At 38.9% G+C, this 20,392-nt stretch overlaps 1 protein-coding gene and 1 pseudogene across 3 annotated transcripts in view; both read left to right on the forward strand.

The window, feature by feature from the left end:
- The window catches only part of RAD21L1 (RAD21 cohesin complex component like 1), a 32,105-nt gene continuing 11,713 nt past the window's right edge, over positions 1-20,392 (forward strand). Inside the window, exons 1-9 of one of the 3 annotated variants that reach the window (XM_089308138.1) lie at positions 1-170; positions 2,330-2,459; positions 4,696-4,789; positions 7,196-7,302; positions 14,166-14,336; positions 15,075-15,170; positions 16,045-16,158; positions 17,807-18,033; positions 18,289-18,388. In XM_089308138.1, the coding sequence (XP_089164264.1) occupies positions 27-170; positions 2,330-2,459; positions 4,696-4,789; positions 7,196-7,302; positions 14,166-14,336; positions 15,075-15,170; positions 16,045-16,158; positions 17,807-18,033; positions 18,289-18,388 (1,183 nt within the window). In that variant the 5' untranslated portion in view covers positions 1-26. Of the gene's footprint in view, positions 171-2,329; positions 2,460-4,695; positions 4,790-7,195; positions 7,303-14,165; positions 14,337-15,074; positions 15,171-16,035; positions 16,159-17,806; positions 18,034-18,288; positions 18,389-20,392 lie in introns of all 3 variants that reach the window. The other 2 variants (XM_089308139.1, XM_089308137.1) reach the window with 2 other exon arrangements.
- LOC100339717 (ubiquitin-conjugating enzyme E2 D3 pseudogene) lies at positions 18,972-20,180 on the forward strand (annotated as a pseudogene).

A 20,392-nucleotide genomic window follows, 5' to 3' on the forward strand; every position in this document is an offset into this window, starting at 1 on the left:
AAATACAGCTAAGGAATACAGGCAGTATGTTCTACACCCACGTGCTTATGAATAAACGAGGGCCATTGGCCAAAATATGGCTTGCAGCTCACTGGGAGAGAAAACTCACAAAGGCCCAAGTGTTTGAATGTAACCTGGAGATAACCATTGAAAGAATTATTTCACCTAAGGTAGGTTATTGATAAAGTTGACAGTTTGTATTTTCCATGACTTCTGAAGAAGAAAGGAATCAAAATAGATTTATAACATGAAATATGTTTCCAAAGAAGTTTTTTTAAAAGATTTATTTTATTTATTTGAAAGGCAGAGTTACAGAGAGAGGGAGATAAAGAGAGAGAGAGAGATTTCTATCCACTGGTTCACTGCCCAAATGGCCACAACGGCCAGGGCTGGACCAGGCTGAAGCCAGGAGCCAGGAATTCCATCCAGGTTTCCCACACGAGTGCAGGGGAGCCAGGAACTCTGTCCAGCTCTCCCACTTGGGCCATGATATAATTAGCACATTAGCAGGGAGCTGGATCAGAAGAGGAGCAGCTGGGACTGGAACCTGGGGCCCATATGGGATGCCCGCAGGTGGCAGCTTAACCCAAAATGCCACAACACTGGCTCCATAAGGAAGTTTTACTTCTCAAATGGTCTGTTTTAATTTCTGTAGCATTTTTTGGGATATAAACATACTTGCGTATTCATACATTTATCATGAATAGATTGAACACTGAAAGATAAAGGCCATGTTTTGTGAATATTTCATAATCCCTTCTTATTACTTAACAACATTTCAAAACACATAATAAGTACCTGATAAGTATTGCTTAGAAAATAATGAATGAGGCCAGCGCCGTGGCTCAATAGGCTAATCCTCCACCTTGCGGCGCTGGCACACCGGGTTCTAGTCCCGGTCGGAGCGCCGGTTTCTGTCCCGGTTGCCCCTCTTCCAGGCCAGCTCTCTGCTGTGGCCAGGGAGTGCAGTGGAGGATGACCCAAGTGCTTGGGCCCTGCACCCCATGGGAGACCAGGAGAAGCACCTGGCTCCTGCCATCGGATCAGCGCGGTGTGCCGGCTGCAGCGCACTGGCCGCGCCAGCCATTGGAGGGTGAACCAACGGCAAGGGAAGACCTTTCTCTCTGTCTCTCTCACTGTCCACTCTGCCTGTCAAAAAAAAAAAAAATAGAAAAGAAAAGAAAAAAAGAAAAAGAAAATAATGAATGAATGAAAGGAGAAGGTAGAAAGGAGTAATGATAAATTAAAAAATGTGAAAACACATTATAAGTAAAGTACTATTTTTGCTGTAAAACAGCCATTAAAATATTAATACTTTCATAGATTAAGTATTTTTCTGCTTGAAAGAAAAATGAATTATAATTGAAAAACTATTGTGTGTTAGGCACTAGGCTAGACTTTTTTAGTATTTTTTTAAACTTTAAAATGTTATTTATTTGTTTATTTTATTTATCTGAAAGGCAGAGAGACAGACTGATCTCCCATCCTCTAGTTCACTTCCTAAATGTCCACAACAGCTGAGGCTAAGCTGGGCCAAAACCAGGAGTCTGGAACTCAATCCAGGGTTCCCACATAGGTGGCAGGAACCTGGTACCTGAGCCATCACCTGGTGTCTCCCAGTGTGTGTGTTTTAGCAGGAAGTGAAATAGAGAGTGGAGCCAGGGTTGAAACCTGGGCACTCCAGTATGGAATGTGGGCAGCCTAAGTGGCAGGCAGCTAAACTGCTATGCCAAATGCCTGCCCCTATTAATTCACTTAATCTTCATACCACCTCTATGAGATTGTCTTCTTTGAACTTCAGTGAAGTGTGGTAGTTAGCATGAACTTTTGAGTTAGTCAGATTTATGTTTAATAACTGCTTTCCCAGTAGTTTTATTATTTTAGCATATTACTTAACACATCTAAGTAATTTTCTCTTCTGTAAACAAAGGTAATTGTCAAAATTATCTTAACGTATTAAAAAGCTATTAGGACAATGCTTATAAGTATATAATAAATTATAGCCATTTTTATTAACTGAAGTTCAGGACGGTTAAGTGTGGCTCAGCATCAGACTTGAACACAAGTCTGTCTGAGTTTGTGTTCTTCCCATAATACCAACAATAGCACACTTCACCTAAATGCCACATTATGTTGTCTTCATTGCATAAAACAAGGAAATTAATCATTTTTATAAGGTGAGGCAAAAGTTAAATTATTTACTTTAAGTAAGAATATGAAACGTCTGCTTTTAAAAGAAAAGGCATTCTTATGATTTCAGTAATTTTCAAAGAACAGGATTTATGAACCTAATTTTTATTATTCTAATACTTTAAAAACTTTTTGAAAGGTGAAAATTGCACTTCGAACTTCAGGACACCTTCTTTTGGGAGTTGTTCGAATCTATAATAGGAAAGCCAAATATCTTTTGGCAGATTGCAGTGAAGCATTTCTTAAAATGAAGATGACATTTCGCCCAGGTATATATACAATGTTGAGTTGTCTCATTTTACTTAGTTCTCTTTTACATTTGTTGTTTGGGTGGGCTCTTTCAATTGGCAGTACTCTGTAATTGCAGGTGAGAATAGTGAATATAAACTTCATTTTGACTGAATCTTGTTTCCATGGTTAAGGATAATTATATTATTTCCCTTGCTTTTTTCCCATATTTTCAGGAAAAGCTTATGCATTCCAAATCTTGTAATATTTCCACCTATTTATAAAAGAAATATACTTAAAATTATCACACTTAGGAAACTCTGATATTCCATTTTTAGTGATTCATTTCATCTGTCATATATTTTTGCCTTTATGAGAGAAATTAGAAATACTGTGATTAAAAAATAAATATCAGCCGGCGCCGCAGCTCAATAGGCTAATCCTCCACCTAGCGGCGCCAGCACACCGGGTTCTAGTCCCGGTCGGGGCACCGAATTCTGTCCCAGTTGCCCCTCTTCCAGACCAGCTCTCTGCTGTGGCCTGGGAAGGCAGTGGAGGATGGCCGAAGTGCTTGGGCCCTGCACCCCATAGGAGACCAAGAGAAGCACCTGGCTCCTGCCTTCGGATCAGCGTGGTGCAACGGCTGCAGCGCGCCAGCCACGGCGGCCATTGGAGGGTGAACCAACGGCAAAAGGAAGACCTTTCTCTCTGTCTCTCTCTCACTATCTACTCTGCCTGTCAAAAAAAAAAAAATCAATAATTATCATTATTTTCAGAACTCTCAGGACACTAAATAGCATGCTATTTATGAAACAGTATTAAAAATCCCTTTACATTTCAAAATGCTAGAGATTTATTTGTGTCATAAATATAATCCATTGAAAATTTAATTTACATAATATCTGTTCCACTTATCTCCCACTTTGTATTATGATTATTTAGGTATAGGTCTCACCTCTATTACTTCTCTTAAGGCTCCTTGAAGACAGCAGCTTAATTTTTTGAATCTCTTATAGTACCTGTCTCAGTGCCTTATGCGTGACACTATTCCCCAATCAATATTTGTTGAATTGGGATTGATAGGTTTCTTTTTTTTAAATCATCTTCATTTAAAATGTGGTAGAATCGCTTAGTAGATTTATGCTCATTTCAAATATGGCTCATTTGTTCATTTACTATATTACTTATATATTCCACAAATATTTATTGATCTACCTTGTACAAAACACTGTATTAGACTCTGGAATATAGGACAAGCAAGATCAATAAGGTCCTTTTTAGTCTGGTGAGGAAATCAGATAATGAAAAGGTTTTGTAAAAGTATTGCAACAATTATAGATTATAATTGTGTTATAAAGTAAAATAAACAGAGAACTACAACAGATAAATCCACTTTAGTTAAGATACTTGGGAACAGCCTTTCTGAGGGGATAGAATTTAAGCTGAGACTTGAAAAATAAGTACCAATCCGTATGAAAAGTTCATGAGGGAATAACATTGTACACAAATGGAATTTCTAGGACAAAGGTCTTATGGGGAGAAATCGTTTGACATTTTCAAGGAACAAAATGGCTAATATGTTAGAAGTATCACCAGTGAGGCGGGGAATAGGGTGTCTGACAGTTTGTAGGACTGGAGAGGTCCTGATTAGAAATTTGGATTTTATTTTAATGCAGTGGAAGAGTAGCTAAAGCATTTTTTTTTTTTACAGGCAGAGTGGACAGTGAGAGAGAGAGAGAGAGAGAGAGAGAGAGAGATAAAGGTCTTCCTTTTGCCGTTGGTTCACCCTCCAATGGCCGCCGCGGCCGGTGCACTGCGGCCAGCGCACCGCGCCTATCCGAAGGCAGGAGCCAGGTGCTTCTCCTGGTCTCCCATGCGGGTGCAGGGCCCAAGCACTTGGGCCATCCTCCACTGCACTCCCTGGCCACAGCAGAGGGCTGGTCTGGAAGAGGGGCAACCAGGACAGAATCCGGTGCCCCGACCGGGACTAGAACTTGGTGTGCCGGCGCCGCAAGGCAGAGGATTAGCCTATTGAGCCGCGGCACCGGCCGCTAAAGCATTTTAAACATGGGCATCATCTGATCTATTTGCTTTTTAAAAATATCACCCTGGCTGCCTTATGGAAAACAAATTGTGAGAGGCAGAAGTAGATACAGGGAAACCAGTTAAGGGGACTAAGCAGAAGTTCAATGAGAGAAAATAAAGATTTAGTTGGGACTTTAAAAAGTTTTATATAACATTATTGCTTATTGAAGGCAATTTTTAAATTTTTTTCAGGACTGGTTGACCTTCCAAAAGAGAATTTTGAAGCGGCTTACAGTACTATCACATTACCAGAAGAATTTTATGATTTCGATACCCATAATATGAAGTAAATTATTTTATTTATTTTCCTTCAATTTGATTTTCTTGATAGTTTGTTATTGTTCTATTCAGATTTCATGAAGGCAAATGAAATGAAGTTAACAACTAACAGGTAAAACATGCAATTGGCAAAGACTTAAAGTTAGTGTGAAAAAGCAAACTGCTGAATGTATAGGCTGCAGTGTGGACAGTGTATTCATCTATTCCTTCGGTAAATACTCATCAAATGCCTTCTGCATGCCAGGCACTGAAGAGCTAGCAATGAATTAAACACAGCTCCTGGCCTCATGAATCTTACACTGTAGTTGTGGTAGACAGATGATAAACAAATGAGCAAGCATGATATTCCAAGTGATGATCAGAATTATAAAGAGAAATAAAAAATTAAATACATAAAACAATGGGCAGGAAAGGCTTTTCTGATGGAGTAAGAACAGAAACCCGAAGGAGGTGAAGGCAGAAATCGTTCAGTAATGTGGGGGAAAAACGTTCCAGGTAAAGCCAGTGGTAAGGCCCTACCCTACGATAGAGCACATTGGACGTTTTCAAGGAACGGCAAGAAGGCAAATGAGACTGGAGTGATGTAAATGATCTGCTGAATTGTAGGAGATGAGATAAGAGAGGCAGCTAGGAGTGCAGATGTAGGGTATGATAGGCTACAGTAGGATTTTCATTTTACTCAAAGGAGAAGTACATGAGGGTTTCAAATCAAGGAGTGAGCAGTCTGACTTGATTTCAACGTGCTCCCTCTGGCTACTCACTGTCAGAAGGAAAGGGAGGAAGCAGAGAGCCTATGACAAGATTAATGCAGTAAAAGGACAAATGAGAAAAGATAGTATCTGTGATCAGTTCTCAGTCTTCAGTTTATCAAGGTAGCAGCAGTCAAATTATGGATTTCTCTGGAAGGCAGAGCCAACAGAATTTGCTCACAAATTAGACATGGCTCTAAGAGAAAGAAGTGTATTATGATTTTGGCTACAGAATAAAGTAACTATATAATGAGATTAGAATAGCTAGGGAATGAGAAGTTTAAGGGGGGCTGAGACAGAGAAGGAAGGTTTTCAACATGTTTTAAGATGACAGTTACACATGCACTATGATCTGAATGTATGTTTTCCCCTAAAATTTATTATATATTGAAACCTCCCCCAAGGTGTTAGTATTAAGAGGTGGGAACTTTGGCAAGTAATTAGATCATGAAGGCAGAACCCCCTCCTGAGTGACGTTAGTACCATTTAAAAGAGGCCTGGGCCGGCGCCGCGGCTCACTAGGCTAATCCTCCACCTAGCGGCGCCGGCACACCGGGTTCTAGTCCCGGTCGGGGCGCCGGATTCTATCCCGGTTGCCCCTCTTCCAGGCCAGCTCTCTGCTGTGGCCAGGGAGTGCAGTGGAGGACGGCCCAGGTGCTTGGGCCCTGCACCCCATGGGAGACCAGGAAAAGCACCTGGCTCCTGGCTCCTGCCATCGGATCAGTGCGCTGCACCGGCTGCAGCGCACCGGCCACGGCGGCCATTGGAGGGTGAACCAACGGCAAAAGGAAGACCTTTCTCTCTGTCTCTCTCTCTCACTGTCCACTCTGCCTGTCAAAAAAAAAAAAAAAAAAAAAAAAAAAAAACCAAAAAAAAAAGAGGCCTGAAAAAGCCTCCTAGCCACTTCTACAACATGAAGCTCTAACCAGGTATGAAATCTGCCGGTGCCTTGATTTAAGGCTTCCTATCATTCAGAATTGTGAACAATAAATTTTTTATTTTTATAAATTACACAGTCTAAGGTGTTTTAGCAGCCTTAATGGACTAAGACAACATCAACATGAAGTAGGTAGGTGATTGAATATCTTGGTCTGAGGTTCAGAAGGGAGGTGGTTAGTAGTCTTGGATATGAGAAAAAACTAGCAAAGGAGTCAAAAATGAGCAGGTGGGAAGAAAATCAAGACAGTGGTGTCTCAGAAGCCAAGAGATGATTATGTTCCATGAAGGAGTTGTCTTAGTCTGTTTGGGCTCCTATAACAATATACTAAAAAGTAGGTAGCTTGTGAACAATAGAAACTTATTTTCACAGTTCTAGAGTCTGAGTAGTTGAAGATCCAACTGCTAGCAGATTCAGTGTCTGGAGAGGGCCTCCTTCCTGGGTCATAGATAGCAATCTTATCACCATGTCCCTACAAGGTAGAAAGGGCAAAGCAGAGACCAGCATTGTGGAGTATCCTGTATCGGCACTGGTTCATGTCCCAGATAGCTGCTGTTGGTTAGGATCAAGAAGTATTTGGCTATATGTATGTCAAACTATGTTTATAATACTATTGAGAAAATAATTTTTATAATAAACCCTGATTTTGTTTTAGGTTTTTTTCATTATACTGCAAAATTATTGTGTTCTGCTCACATGTTTTCCTTAATCTTGTATTTCTCCATAGTGCTGTTGATGTTTCAGAACAGTTTACTCAGAATCAAAGTAAACCCGAAGAAATTACACTTAGAGAAGAATATGGCAATGATCTACTTTTCCAAGCTGAGAGCTTTGGTAATAGTATTTGAGAAATCAAAATTTATAATCAAAATTCAAATATAGTAAGTTATATACAAATAATCAATTAATTTTATATTGAAATAATGCCAGTAGAAATATCTACAGAATCAATTTTTTAATGTATAATATCCCAATCAGTTTTTCCTTGTCTCTTTCTAGCATAACTGTCAATGCTAAGAATCAGTGTTAGGCTATACTTTCCTTCTCAGTATATAATTCTGTGTTGAATTCCTGCTGTATGTCAGATACTATCAAGACATAGGCAGCACCAAAGTTTAAAGGAGCAATTTTGCTCTCAAGGAACTTCAGACTGGGAGAGAGACATGTAAATAGTCGCTATAGTTAAAACAGTATATATATGCAAGGTTTTACATGTATGTTCATAAAATGCCTTCAAAATATCATATGTATGATACCAATTACAAAATAACAGATATTAAGTCAGCTTGAGGGTGAAGAGGAGAAAATACTACCACTGAAAGATACATATTAATTATGAAACAGAAGTTGATTTTTAAAATATGTATTTATTTATTTGAAAGGCATACTTACAGAGAGAGAAAGAGGGAGAGACAGAGTGGGAGATCTTCAATCTGCTGGTTCACTCCCCATATGGCCGCAAGGCTTGAGTTGAGCCAATCCGAAGCCAGGAGCCAGGAGCTTCATCCTGGTCTCCCATGTGAGTGCAGGGACCCAACCACTTGGGCCATCTTCTACTGCTTTCCCAGGCACCTAGCAGGGAGCTGAATCAGAAGTGCAATAGTCAGGACACAAACAAGTGTCCACATGGGATGCCACACAGGTGGCAGCTCAACCCACTATGCCACAACGCTGGCCCCAGAAGTTGACTTTTTAAATGTTAAAATCTGGGAGTGGGCATTGGTGCAGCAATTAGAATGCCACTTAGGACCGGCACCGTGGCTCACTAGGCTAATCCTCCGCCTTGCGGCGCCGGCACACCGGGTTCTAGTCCCGGTCGGGGCGCCGGATTCTGTCCCGGTTGCCCCCCTTCCAGGCCAGCTCTCTGCTGTCTGCTGTGGCCCGGGAGTGCAGTGGAGGATGGCCCAAGTGCTTGGGCCCTGCACCCCATGGGAGACCAGGAGAAGCACCTGGCTCCTGACATTGGATCAGCACGGTGCGCTGGCCGCAGCGCGCCGGCCACGGCGGCCATTGGAGGGTGAACCAACGGCAAAAGGAAGACCTTTCTCTCTGTCTCTCTCTCTCACTGTCCACTCTGCCTGTCAAAAAAAAAAAAAAAATGTCACTTAGGATGTCCACATGCCATATCAGAGTCTTTCCAGATGAAAATGAACTTCCAAATGGTCCATCAGTAAATCAAAACAAGAAGAGGAGGAAGATTAAAAAGAAAAAAGAAGACCCACATAAAGCCATATGATAAAATTGTATTGTGTCATAGATAAGTAAAAGATTCTGAAATATGTTGAATAGGAATAATAACAGATCACATATAATGAACAAGAACTAAAATGGCATTATCAGGGCAGGCATCTAGCATGGCAGTTAAGATATGCTTTGAGATGCCCAGATTCCATACCAGAGTGCCTGGGTTTGAGTCCCGGCTACACTCCTGATTTCCGCTTCCTAGTTATGCAAACCCTGTGAAGCAGCAGATGATGGCCAAGTAGTTGAGTCCATGCCACCCAAATGGGGAACTTCAATTGCTTCCCAGCTCTGGCTCTTATGGGCATTTGGAGAGTTAACTAGCAGTTAGGAGTCTCTCTCTCTCTCTCTCTTTCTCTCTCTCTCTCTTTCTCTCTCTCTTTCCCTCCCTCCCTCTCTCTCTCCCTCCCTCCCTCCCTCGCTCCCTTCCTCTCTCACCTCTCCTGCCACTCCAAATAAAATAAATATAATTTTTAAATGTTAGAATCTTCTTGGGTGAGATGAATATATTTTGAAATTGAAGTGGCATGATACAATTTAACTATGTAGTGTTTGTTCTTTTTTCTGGCATCTACCTCTCTTCTTTTATGATATGTATACATCTTTTGCATTGGTCTGCAAACTTGATGAGAGTAGAATCTGTGTCATGTTGATCTTTGAATTTCTTATAGGAGAAGTATGCCCTAAATCTGTTTTGGGTTAGGAAGGGGGGTAAAGGAATTAACACTTGAACTACTTCTTTAACCTCAACTTCTCATTCTCACTCTACTTCCATAACCCTTAAAATCTGCAGTTATGTTTCTCAGACAACCTGTGGTGAAGGACTGGTTTTATAATTTCTGTCACTTTTTATAAAATACAATAAAAGTAAATTTTAAAATTTAAAAATAAAAGTACATGCCTCAAATTGTTGTTATTAGAGCCAATGTATATAAAAGTACTATAACAAATTGCTATAAAACTTTTTTTTTCTAAGCTTTTATCTATTTATTTGAGAGGTAGAGTTATAGACAGAGAGAGGGAGAGACAGAGAGGAAGATCTCCCATCTGCTGGTTCACTCTCCAAATGACAGCAACGGCCAGAGCTAGGCTGATCCCAAGCCAGGAGTCTCTTCCAGGTTCCCCACGCTGGTGTAGGAACCCAAGCACTTGGGCCATCTTTTACTGCTTTTCCCAGACTACAGCAGAGAGCTTGATAGGAAGAGGAGCAGCCGGGACATGAGCCAGCCCATATGGAATGCCGGCACCACAGGCGGAAGCTTAGCCCACTATGCCACAGAGCCAGCCCCTGCTATAAAACTTTCTAAGTATTCACTTCTAATTTTCGTATTTACCTTCTTGTGAACTAAACCAGCCCATAGACCTTACTGTGAGTAGCACAGCTCTCTTCCTGGCTGAAACCCAGACCTAGAAATGTAACACACTAATAGATCATCCTATTCCCTACTACCCAAAACATACTTTGCAAATTACCCTGTTCCCTGTATTCTTTTTTAGGCCAAAAACTTCAGGATCTCTTTTCTTTTCTTTCTTTCTTTCCTTCTCTTTTAGTACAAAAGTGTAACATTTTATTTCTTTAAAAATCAGAAGCAAATATGACAAAATAATATGTGAAGAGTTATAAGGGCATTTATATTATTTTTTCTGTATATCTGAAATATTTTGCAATTAAAAAGAATTTCAGTGGACACATATGGTATAACAATGAAATAGTAACATTAATTATTCACTACAGAAATGTATCAAGTAATAACATTAATTATTTAAGCCATAGAAACATGTACATACGTCAGAGCATGTGATAAGATTTAAAAATAAGCATTAAAATTCTCAATTTACTTTGAGATTTTATTAATAATTTTACTAATGGGCTTTGAGTTTCATACAATTTTTTAAAAAGATTTTATTTGTTTATCTGAGAGGTAGAGATACAGACGGAGAGAGGGAGAGACAGAGAGAAAGGTCTTCCATCCACTGGTTCACTCCCCAAATGGCTGCAACAGCCCAGAGCTGGGCCAATCCAAAGCCAGAAGCCAGGAGCTTCTTCTGTGTCTCTCACATGGGTATAGGGATCCAAGCACTTGGTCTATCTTCTACTGCTTTCCCAGGATATAGCAGAGAGCTGGATTGGAAGAAGAGCAGCTGAGACACTAACCGTCACTCATTTGGGATGCCACTGCCACAGGTGGAGGCTTAGCCTACTACACCACAGTGCCAGCCCCTAGTTTCATACAATTTTAAAGTGACCTTACACTAAAGTTTTAACAGCTATTATCCTCTTTTGATAGAGTTATCAAAACTATATAAATAAAACTAATTAATGTGATATTCTGAATTTCAGTCTTGGAAAGCTTTTTCTTTAGCATATAAATCATAACAAGCTTTCTAATTATAATTATAAATCTTAAAGAAATGTACTTAGGTTCAAAATATGAAGAGTAGTTATCTAATTATAGCTGCTTCATTATAGTGATTTACCAAGAATCTGTTGCCTTAATATTAACATGGGAAAAAATGCTCCATATTCCCTTTCCTTTTGGGGGGGTTAAAAATTTTTTGGGGGTCGGCACAGTGGCATAGCAGGTAAAGCCGCCGCCTGCAGTGCTGGCATCTCATATGGGTGCCGGTTCAAGTCCCAGTGCTCCACTTCTGATCCAGCTCTCAGCTATGGCCTAGGAAAGCAGTAGAAAACAGCCCAAGCCCTTGGGCCCCTGCATCCACGTGGGAGACCCGGAAGAGGATCCTGGTTTCAGATCAGCACTGCTCTGACCGTAGCGGCCAATTGGGGAGTGAACCAACGGATGGAAGACCTCTCTCTCTCTCTCTCTCTCTCTCTCTCTCTCTGCTTCTCGTTCTTTCTCTATGTAACCCAGACTTTCAAATAAATAAATAAAACTTTAAAAAATATTTATTTATTTGAGACGCAGAGTTACAGGAGGGAGAGGTCTTCCATCCACTGTTCACTCCCCAAATGACTGCAATAGCCGGAGCTGGGCTGATCTGAAGCCAGGAGCTTCTTCCAGGTCTTCCACACAGGTGCAGGGGCCCAAGTACTTGGGCCATCTTCCACTGCTTTCCCAGGCCATCAGCAGGGAGCTGGATCAGAAATGGAGTAGCCACGACTTGAATAAGCACACATATGGAATGCTGGTGCTGCAGGCAGAGGCTTAATCTGTGCCACAGCACTGCCCCTTTTTCTTTTCTTTTCTCCCTCCCTTCCTCCCTTCCTTCCTTCCTTCCTTCCTTCCTTCCTTCCTTCCTTCCTTCCTTCCTTTTTAAGGATTTATTTGAAAGGTAGAGTTACAGAGAGAGAGACAGATACAGAGAGACAGAGAGGGGTCTTCCATCTGCTGGTTCACTCCCCAAATGGCTGCAACAAACAGTCCTGGGCCAGAGGTCAGGAGTCAGGAGCTTCATCTATGTCTTCCACATGGGTGCAGTGGCCCAAGCACTCTGCTTCTTTCCCAGGCTCATTAGCAGGGAGCTGGATTGGAAGTAAAACAGCTGGGACTCGACTGGCACCCACATCAGATGCCAGTGTTGTAGGTGGTGGCTTTACCTGCTTCGCCACAATGCTGGTCCCTGTTTCCCTTTTTTCTTTTGGTCACTTTCAACTACACTTTCTATTAGCTTCTTACTAGTCATACTAGTGCTTATTTTAAAATATTTTTTTTCTGAAATGTCTCTTATATATTTCTCTATTTCTTCAGCCTCCAGTATAGATCACTAATACCAAAGGCCTGGAGTACTGCAACGCCCTCCTATAAATCATTCTCCCAGTCTCTTCGCACGTTTTAGACATCTCTGAGAATGAATGGTCTTTAAATTCTTTTTTCTCATATTTCATTCCTCTGCTTAGTTTCTTTGGATCACTGTGGTGTATTTACCAAATGCCTTGCCTGTCCTTTAGGTCCTCTACCAACTATCACCTTCTTTATTTTATTAACTTTATTTTACCTTAATACAGACAACTTACTCTAATCAAATGTCTTACTATCCAACTGATACAATTTAGTTTTGTGTCTCCTATAAAAATTCAAAATACTGGGAAGAAATATTCTTAGTAGACCAATAGACCTGGGTTTGAACCGGAACTTTATCTGTTGACTTGCTGTAGGTCATTGGGCAGATTGCATGACCTCTGAGTCTTACTGCTCTATCTGTAAAGCTGGAATACTACTAGCAACATCTTAGGGTTTTTTTCCCTTATTTCCACTAAAATTCTGTCCACCGACATGGTTTTTCTCTCTTTCAAATATTACCTCAAACCTAATGTCCTTTAGGAAATGTTTAATATTAACCCACCCTATTCTGGACTATATTAGAAGATTAAAGACAATAATTACTTGTTTTGTGATGCTCAATGCTCAGAATACATTGTCTGTAAATGTTTTATTGCCTGTGCTTCTGGGGTCTTTTCTAAGAAGTCTTTGCCTATGCCAAATGTTATTCTCTGATTGGTGAAGCTGATTTTTCTTTTGAGAGCTATCAAGTCATATGTGAATGATGGAAGCATGTCCTTAGCTCTTTTTGGAAAAGTGGCTAAATCTTTTCTATCAAGGATGATAAAGTTTGCTTTTTCCAACTCTTCTAGAAGATGTGGGTCTATAGAAGAATTTTCAGTATGAGTTACACCTCATGATTTTCTTACTATCTAATGCTGAGATGAGTTATTAGAGGGAGGTCAAAGAAGAACAGCCTCTGACCTTGGGGGTTTCAGACTTCAGACCTAGAGAGTCAAATTCACACGAGGGAAACAATATGCAGGACCTGACTTGTGGTCCCATGGAACTTTCAGTAGTGGTGGTAACTATTAGAATTCAGGCTTTAGAGTCAGAGAGAGTTGTCATTTATAAGGCTGTGACAGTGTTGAAGTTACAAAACTTTATTGTGGATGTATTTCCTCATCTGGAAATGAGGGCTACAATAACATCTTCTATTATATGATAAAATATACATAATAAGTACTCAGCTAATGTTAGCTGACTGGATTTGTGAATGAATGCTGTAAGCCCATTCTTTAATATTTTTCCTAACTTTTCATTTCCTAAGAATGCAAATAGGCTCTTTATATTCCAACTTTCCATTATGGATAAAAAATAGTACAAGTAATTGTCCTTGAATTAATAGTCAAGCAGAACTTGATCTACCTAAAGTAAGAAATCATCCCACTGCCATAGCAATTCTATCTTCTAGGAAATCATTAAACCATATCACAATTATAAACTAGCTAATGTTTTATAATTTTTTTCTGTTGTATTGGGAAGAGTATTAGACTAGAAATCTTAGTCTAATGATTAACTGAGTGACTTTAGTTAAATACTTCACATACGTTTTCAGCTTTTCCTTTCCTTAGCCATAAAATGAGGGAACATTGCACCAGATAATATGTGAATTTCCTTTAAAATATTCTGTGTTCCTATGACTAACAGTGTTAATGATGTGCATTTACTTAGGTGATGAACCTGAAATTCTCAGAAGACATAGTTTCTTTGATGACAACATATTACTGAATTGCAGCGGCCCTGTAGCTGAGCATAGTTCTGGAAGCCCCGCTGGAGAAAAATCTCTGTTCTATGACAGTGGAGATGCATTCGGAGATGAAGGAGCTGCGGGAGAAATGATTGGTATGCTGTCTGTCATACAGAAATAAATATTTATGACAATCATTACTACTATGTATTAGTAACTTTCTAACAGTGTACTAAACTTTCAGATATGTTCTGTGTCATGTAGGTCAAAGCATTTTTTAACATAAGCTTTCAAAGTGTATGGTATATTTGATTAGGCCTAAGTACACAGCCAGCTGTTTAAACACATTTTCCCTAGAGATTGGGAAATACTGCCTGTTTCTATTTTTATAAGTTCCTAATTCGTGGAGGAGAAATAGTGAAATTAATATATTTCTCATAAAATATACTGGATAATACTGGGGGAAAACATTGTTTTCTTTAACATAATTGTGGGACAAGGATAGCCAGCATTGTGGCACAGCAAGTAAAGCCACCGTCTGTGGCACCAGCATCCCATATAGCTCTTCCTTTCAAATAAATTAATGAATATTAAAAAAAATATATGGGACTGTGATTCCACAATTTTCCAGCATTTTATATTGTTGTTTTATATTTATATTATGATATTATTCTAAAACAATTCTAAAAATAAGGTAGACAAAAACTGGGAAATCCAAATTCATGTATTTTAAAGACTGTTTATTGACTATTCATATTGGTCTTTAAAAAATTATCTGACTCACATTAAAAGTCTGTAATCCTTTCACAATGTTGTGTAATGTTAATAAATGGTTAGTGAACAAATGATAGAATGAAATCTGTGTGACAAAAAGATTTATTATGTTTTTCAAGATAATCTGTTGCAAGATGATGAGAATATCCTGTTAGAAGACACGCACTTGAGCAGAGAAATTACCCTGCCTCCTGAACCTCCCAATACTGTAATGGGTATGTTGAAATTTTTCTTTGTGCACAAAGGGAACAGATACTGATGTTCAAATTAAGTAGTACCAGAACTTCTGAGTTCAAATAGCAGTATAATATAGTGAAAGATAATAAGGAACATTGTCCCTGAAACGTTTTTAGTCTGACTCTCTGCAATACATAATAGGAAATTGGGTTCTGAGAGGTATAATGAAGGACATTTAAGCAGGAGTGGGTTTAGTATGAGAGCACATTTACGTACTCAGCCAAAACACTGCTTTTGAATCATTAAAATATATGCTACATGGTAAGAAAAAATATTAATTAGTATGCTTTCACAATCTTCATACCATGTGAGACAGTACAACTGTGGGGTTATATTTTCCCTACTTAAAATTGATAATGAGACTACCTCAGATGATTTGAAGTCTTTTGGCCTGATTTTTCTTAAAAGTATAATTGCCCCATTTTGTTTCTTTATAACTTTTATTGTTATATTTGGTTTATTACTCAATAGTATAAATTAAAAATATGAGAATTAGGCAATAAAAACATTAGATATGATTTGTATGATTCATCTGATGAGTGATTTAACAGAATACAAAATTTTTATGTCAGTATTTATTGCAGTTGTTACCACTGGTTTTAATTCCACTGTGACTATATAGCCCAGTCTTAGATGTTGCATATGCAAAGGGGGATGACAATACTGACGCACCTGAATATTGTGAGTCCCAGACCTTAAATCTTTTTATCTCTGTTGAATATATGAGTCAAAGAAACAGATGCAATATGAATCTTCAGTTAGTTCATCTTTTACTTTTCCATATAGTCCTCTAGCTTGTAACGTAACCATGTTTTTTTTTTTAATAATTACTTTGTTGGTGATGTTGCTTAATAAAACCAGATGATACAGAGCAAGTATGTCTACCTGAAAATGAAAAAGTGAATGAATCAATATGGTTATCAAATGAAGAGGAAAGATTTACCCTTGATCCAATCAATGTTTCAGGTCAGAGGCATTCATGAATGTTTTTATTTTATTTTTGATACACTACTAATTTATTTGGAGATATTTGAATAATTTATAAAATACTATAAGAGGCAGTCAATCTGGTAATAGAATTTATATTACAATAGGATAATAGTGTGAATAAAATTTGAGATGATTCTTTCATTATATTCAGTCCTGTTCAAACCATGTATCTAGTTTTAGAAACTAGAAAAAAATAAAACTGTTTTCACTTTAAGAAGTTATTGAGCCATTAGTTGATGTTAGGTGCAGGAATGTGAAAGAACAGTTCTTGCTTTCAAGAAATTTACAGTCTAATCAAGAAGGTAAACATTCAAGTGAAAATAATAGAAGGCAAAATAAAAAGGATCAGAAGAGACATTATGCCCTCTGACATTGTACCTCAAGCATGTTTTTAGGAATAAACAATAAGAATGGATTTTAAAATTAACTAGGTCCTTTAGGAACGTCCTAGTTTTAAGTAGTATAATTTATATGAGTTTCAGTTTACAGACTCAAGCATGCAGGGAATGAAATATTTTGAATTTTTTTCTTTATGGAATTAACTCCGAGCCTCTATCTCACTGGGTTGACAGGGAATTCAGTCTGCATAATTCCCTCATTCACCCTGAGCTGTGTGGCACCAAAGTTCACAGGAAGGGTGAGGGAAGTGGAAAGGAACACGGCAGTTTGTGGTGCCCGCTGTCCCAGGCTGCAGAGCCTCTGTGATCATCACATAGCCAGCCCTTCTGGAATCTTGTCACATTCCTAGGATTTTACCGATGCACATCAGCAAACAGGTCCCTGTTCCTTCTGGTTCCATCTGATCTCAAATCTTCACAAATTCCAAAAAACCTGACCTCTGTCCCCCTTTGCAGCTTTACTAAAGAAAGGCTTCTACTTTCTGCCTGCTAAAATTCTTTAAAGGAACGAAATCCCATGGACTTAGCTGCTGGGTGGGGAAAATACACTTGATAAATAAAACTTACTATATTAGAAAGTTATCCTCAAGAAACATAAGAAATACAAAGAAAGTTATCCTAGGCATTTTAAGAAATCTCCTGATTGGGTAACTTTTTTCTCAAGAGAGACTCTGCTCCACATTTTCTCATTTGCCAACTTAGCAGGTCAATAGAGTTCTTCCTAAGCACTTTTTTTTTTTTGACAGGCAGAGTGGACAGTGAGAGAGAGAGAGACAGAGAGAAAGGTCTTCCTTTGCCGTTGGTTCACCCTCCAATAGCCGCCACAGCCGGCGCACCGCGCTGATCCGAAGGCAGGAGCCAGGTGCTTCTCCTGGTTTCCCATGCGGGTGCAGGGCTCAAGAGAGCTGGACTGGAAGGGGAGCAACCAGGACAGAATCCGGCGCCCTGACTGGGACTAGAACCCGCTGTGCCGGCGCCACGGGCAGAGGATTAGCCTAGTGAGCCACGGCGCCGGCCCCTCCTAACACTCATAAAATAGATTAGTTATTGACTGCTCAAGTATTCTAGGTATAAACAAAATTCATAAAACAAAAAGAAAAAAGATTTTCTTCCCAATGCAACTCTGTAGTTTGTATTGTGGTAGACATTTCTTGGATGTGCATGCAGTGCCTAGAATATTTTGAGTTGTACAACCAATCACATTTATGTCTATTTCTCACATTTAGATATTGCTGAGAAAAGGAAAGGCAAAAAGAGGAGATTGCTGATAGATCCTGTCAAGGAGATCAGCAGCAAAAGTATGCATAAACAGCTTACTTCCTTTGTGGATACGCTCATGGTTTTGGAACTTGCACCTCCTACCCAAAGATTAATGATGTGGAAGAAGAGGGGAGGAGTGGACACACTTCTGTCAACTGCTGCCCAGGATTTGATTCATACTGAACTGAAAATGGTAACAGTTTCCATCCTTCTGCATGAGTGTAGTGTTTGGTTATAAATAAATAAATAAATACATATTTACATATATACACATATATTTACATATATTTAAACTTGGGAAAAATAGTTTCTCATTTTTAATTAAATTCCTGGATATGCATATTGGATTATAGTTTTTACTTTTCAGCATTTGTGCTTGCCTTATTTTATTCAATTACTTGAATTCTTTTATTAGAAACCAAGAAACAAAATGTATATATTTTTCCAGTTGTTCACAAGGTGCTTTTTGTCTTCTGATTTGAAACTTGGGAGAAAATTGATGCAGAAAGAGTCAGTAAGGAAAGAAGTAGGAAGCCAAAAGATAGTAGGTAAGACTTCCTAATCTCTTAATATTGAGGGGAAGGTTGTGGAAACAAAAATTTTATTTTACATTTCAAAATGAAGATGGGAGTTCATTCTTTCCAGGGTTGGGGAACATCCAGCCCATAGAATCATTTGGTCTGGCCCTATCAAGGCAACTAAAGGCATGACTCAAAATTCAATAAATTCATAGCAGGATAATTTTTAAGTTGACAATTTTGTATGGCCCACGAATGATGTTATAAATATCCAGTTGAATCTTGGCAGAAGTTTCCTCACCCCTATTCGAGTATAATGCTATCTCTAGAAAGATATTTGAACTGAAAAGAAATTATTACTTCAATATTACATGTTTCTACTTTTCAGATTAGTTTTTGTCCTAGAGATTTCATTTTAAAAATTTTATATACATGAATCATTCTTGTTCTCTTTCCCACCTACTCTTTCTCCAAAGGCAGCACTCATAAATTCTCAAAAAAAGGAAATTTTTGTATCAAGCAAGCTAATGTCTCATTTTAAAACACCTAGCATGAAAAATACCAGAGGAATAAGAACATCACTTATACAATACAGTTAACCCCAGCCATCCACGTCGTTCTCATGGGACCTGCCACCTCCATACCAAGCGCCTGTGTCTGGCAGAGCTGGCGTGAGACCAAGAGACAATCCTTCCCTGCCGCCCGGATAATCAAGAGTTTTGGCCGGACCTCTGAGCATACACCGAGAGAGGGAGAGAGGAGCCAGACTAAAAGCACAGACTATGGCGCTGAAACGGATTAATAAGGAACTTAGTGATTTGGCCCGTGACCCTCCAGCACAATGTTCTGCAGGTCCAGTTGGGGATGATATGTTTCACTGGCAAGCCGCAATTATGGGACCTAATGACAGCCCATATCAAGGCGGTGTATTCTTTTTGACAATTCATTTTCCTACAGACTATCCCTTCAAACCACCTAAGGCTGCATTTACAACAAGAATTTATCATCCAAATATTAACAGTAATGGCAGCATTTGTCTCGATATTCTAAGATCACAGTGGTCTCTTGCTTTAACTATTTCTAAAGTTCTTTTATCCATTTGTTCACTGCTATGTGATCCAAACCCAGATGACCCGCTAGTGCCAGAGATTGCACGGATCTATAAAACAGACAGAGATAAGTACAACAGAATATCTTAGGAATGGACTTAGAAGTATGCCATGTGATGCTACCTTAAAGTCAGAATAACCTGCATTATAGCTGGAATAAACTTTAAATTACTGTTCCTTTTTTGATTTTCTTATCCAGCTGCTCCCCTATCAGACCTCATCTTTTTTAATTTTATTTTTTGTTTACCTCCCTCCATTCATTCACATGCTCATCTGAGAAGACTTAAGTTCTTCCAGCTTTGGACAATAACTGCTTTTAGAAACTGTAAAGTAGTTACAAGAAAACAGTTGCCCAAGGTTCAGAATTTTTTTTAAAAAATGGAGCATGTGTATTATGTGGCCAATGTCTTCACTCTAACTTGGTTATGAGACTAAAACCATTCCTCACTGCTCTAACATACTGAAGAAATCATCTGAGAGGGAGGGAGATGGATGCTCAGTTGTCACATCAAAGGAAGCAGCATTATTCTAGCAGCATCCATTCTTGTTTAAGCCTTCCACTGTTAGAGATTTGAGGTTACATGATATACTTTATGCTCATAACTGATGTGGCTGGAGAATTGGTATTGAATTTATAGCATCAGCAGAACAGAAAATGTGATGTATTTTATGCATGTCAATAAAGGAATGACCTGTTCTTGTTCTACAGAGAATGGAAACTGAAAGTCAAACACCCTTTGTATTCCAAAATAGGGTCTCAAACATTTTGTAATTTTCATTTAAATTGTTAGGAGGCTTGGAGCTATTAGTTAATCTATCTTTCAATATACTGTTTAATATAGCACTGAATAAATGATGCAAGTTGTCAATGGATGAGTGATTAACTAATAGCTCTGTTAGTAATTGATTTATTTTTCTTCAATAA

This window comes from Oryctolagus cuniculus, chromosome 11 (assembly GCF_051225735.1).
Source record: "Oryctolagus cuniculus isolate XC-2025 breed Fujian yellow rabbit chromosome 11, ASM5122573v1, whole genome shotgun sequence".
NCBI lineage: Eukaryota > Metazoa > Chordata > Mammalia > Lagomorpha > Leporidae > Oryctolagus > Oryctolagus cuniculus.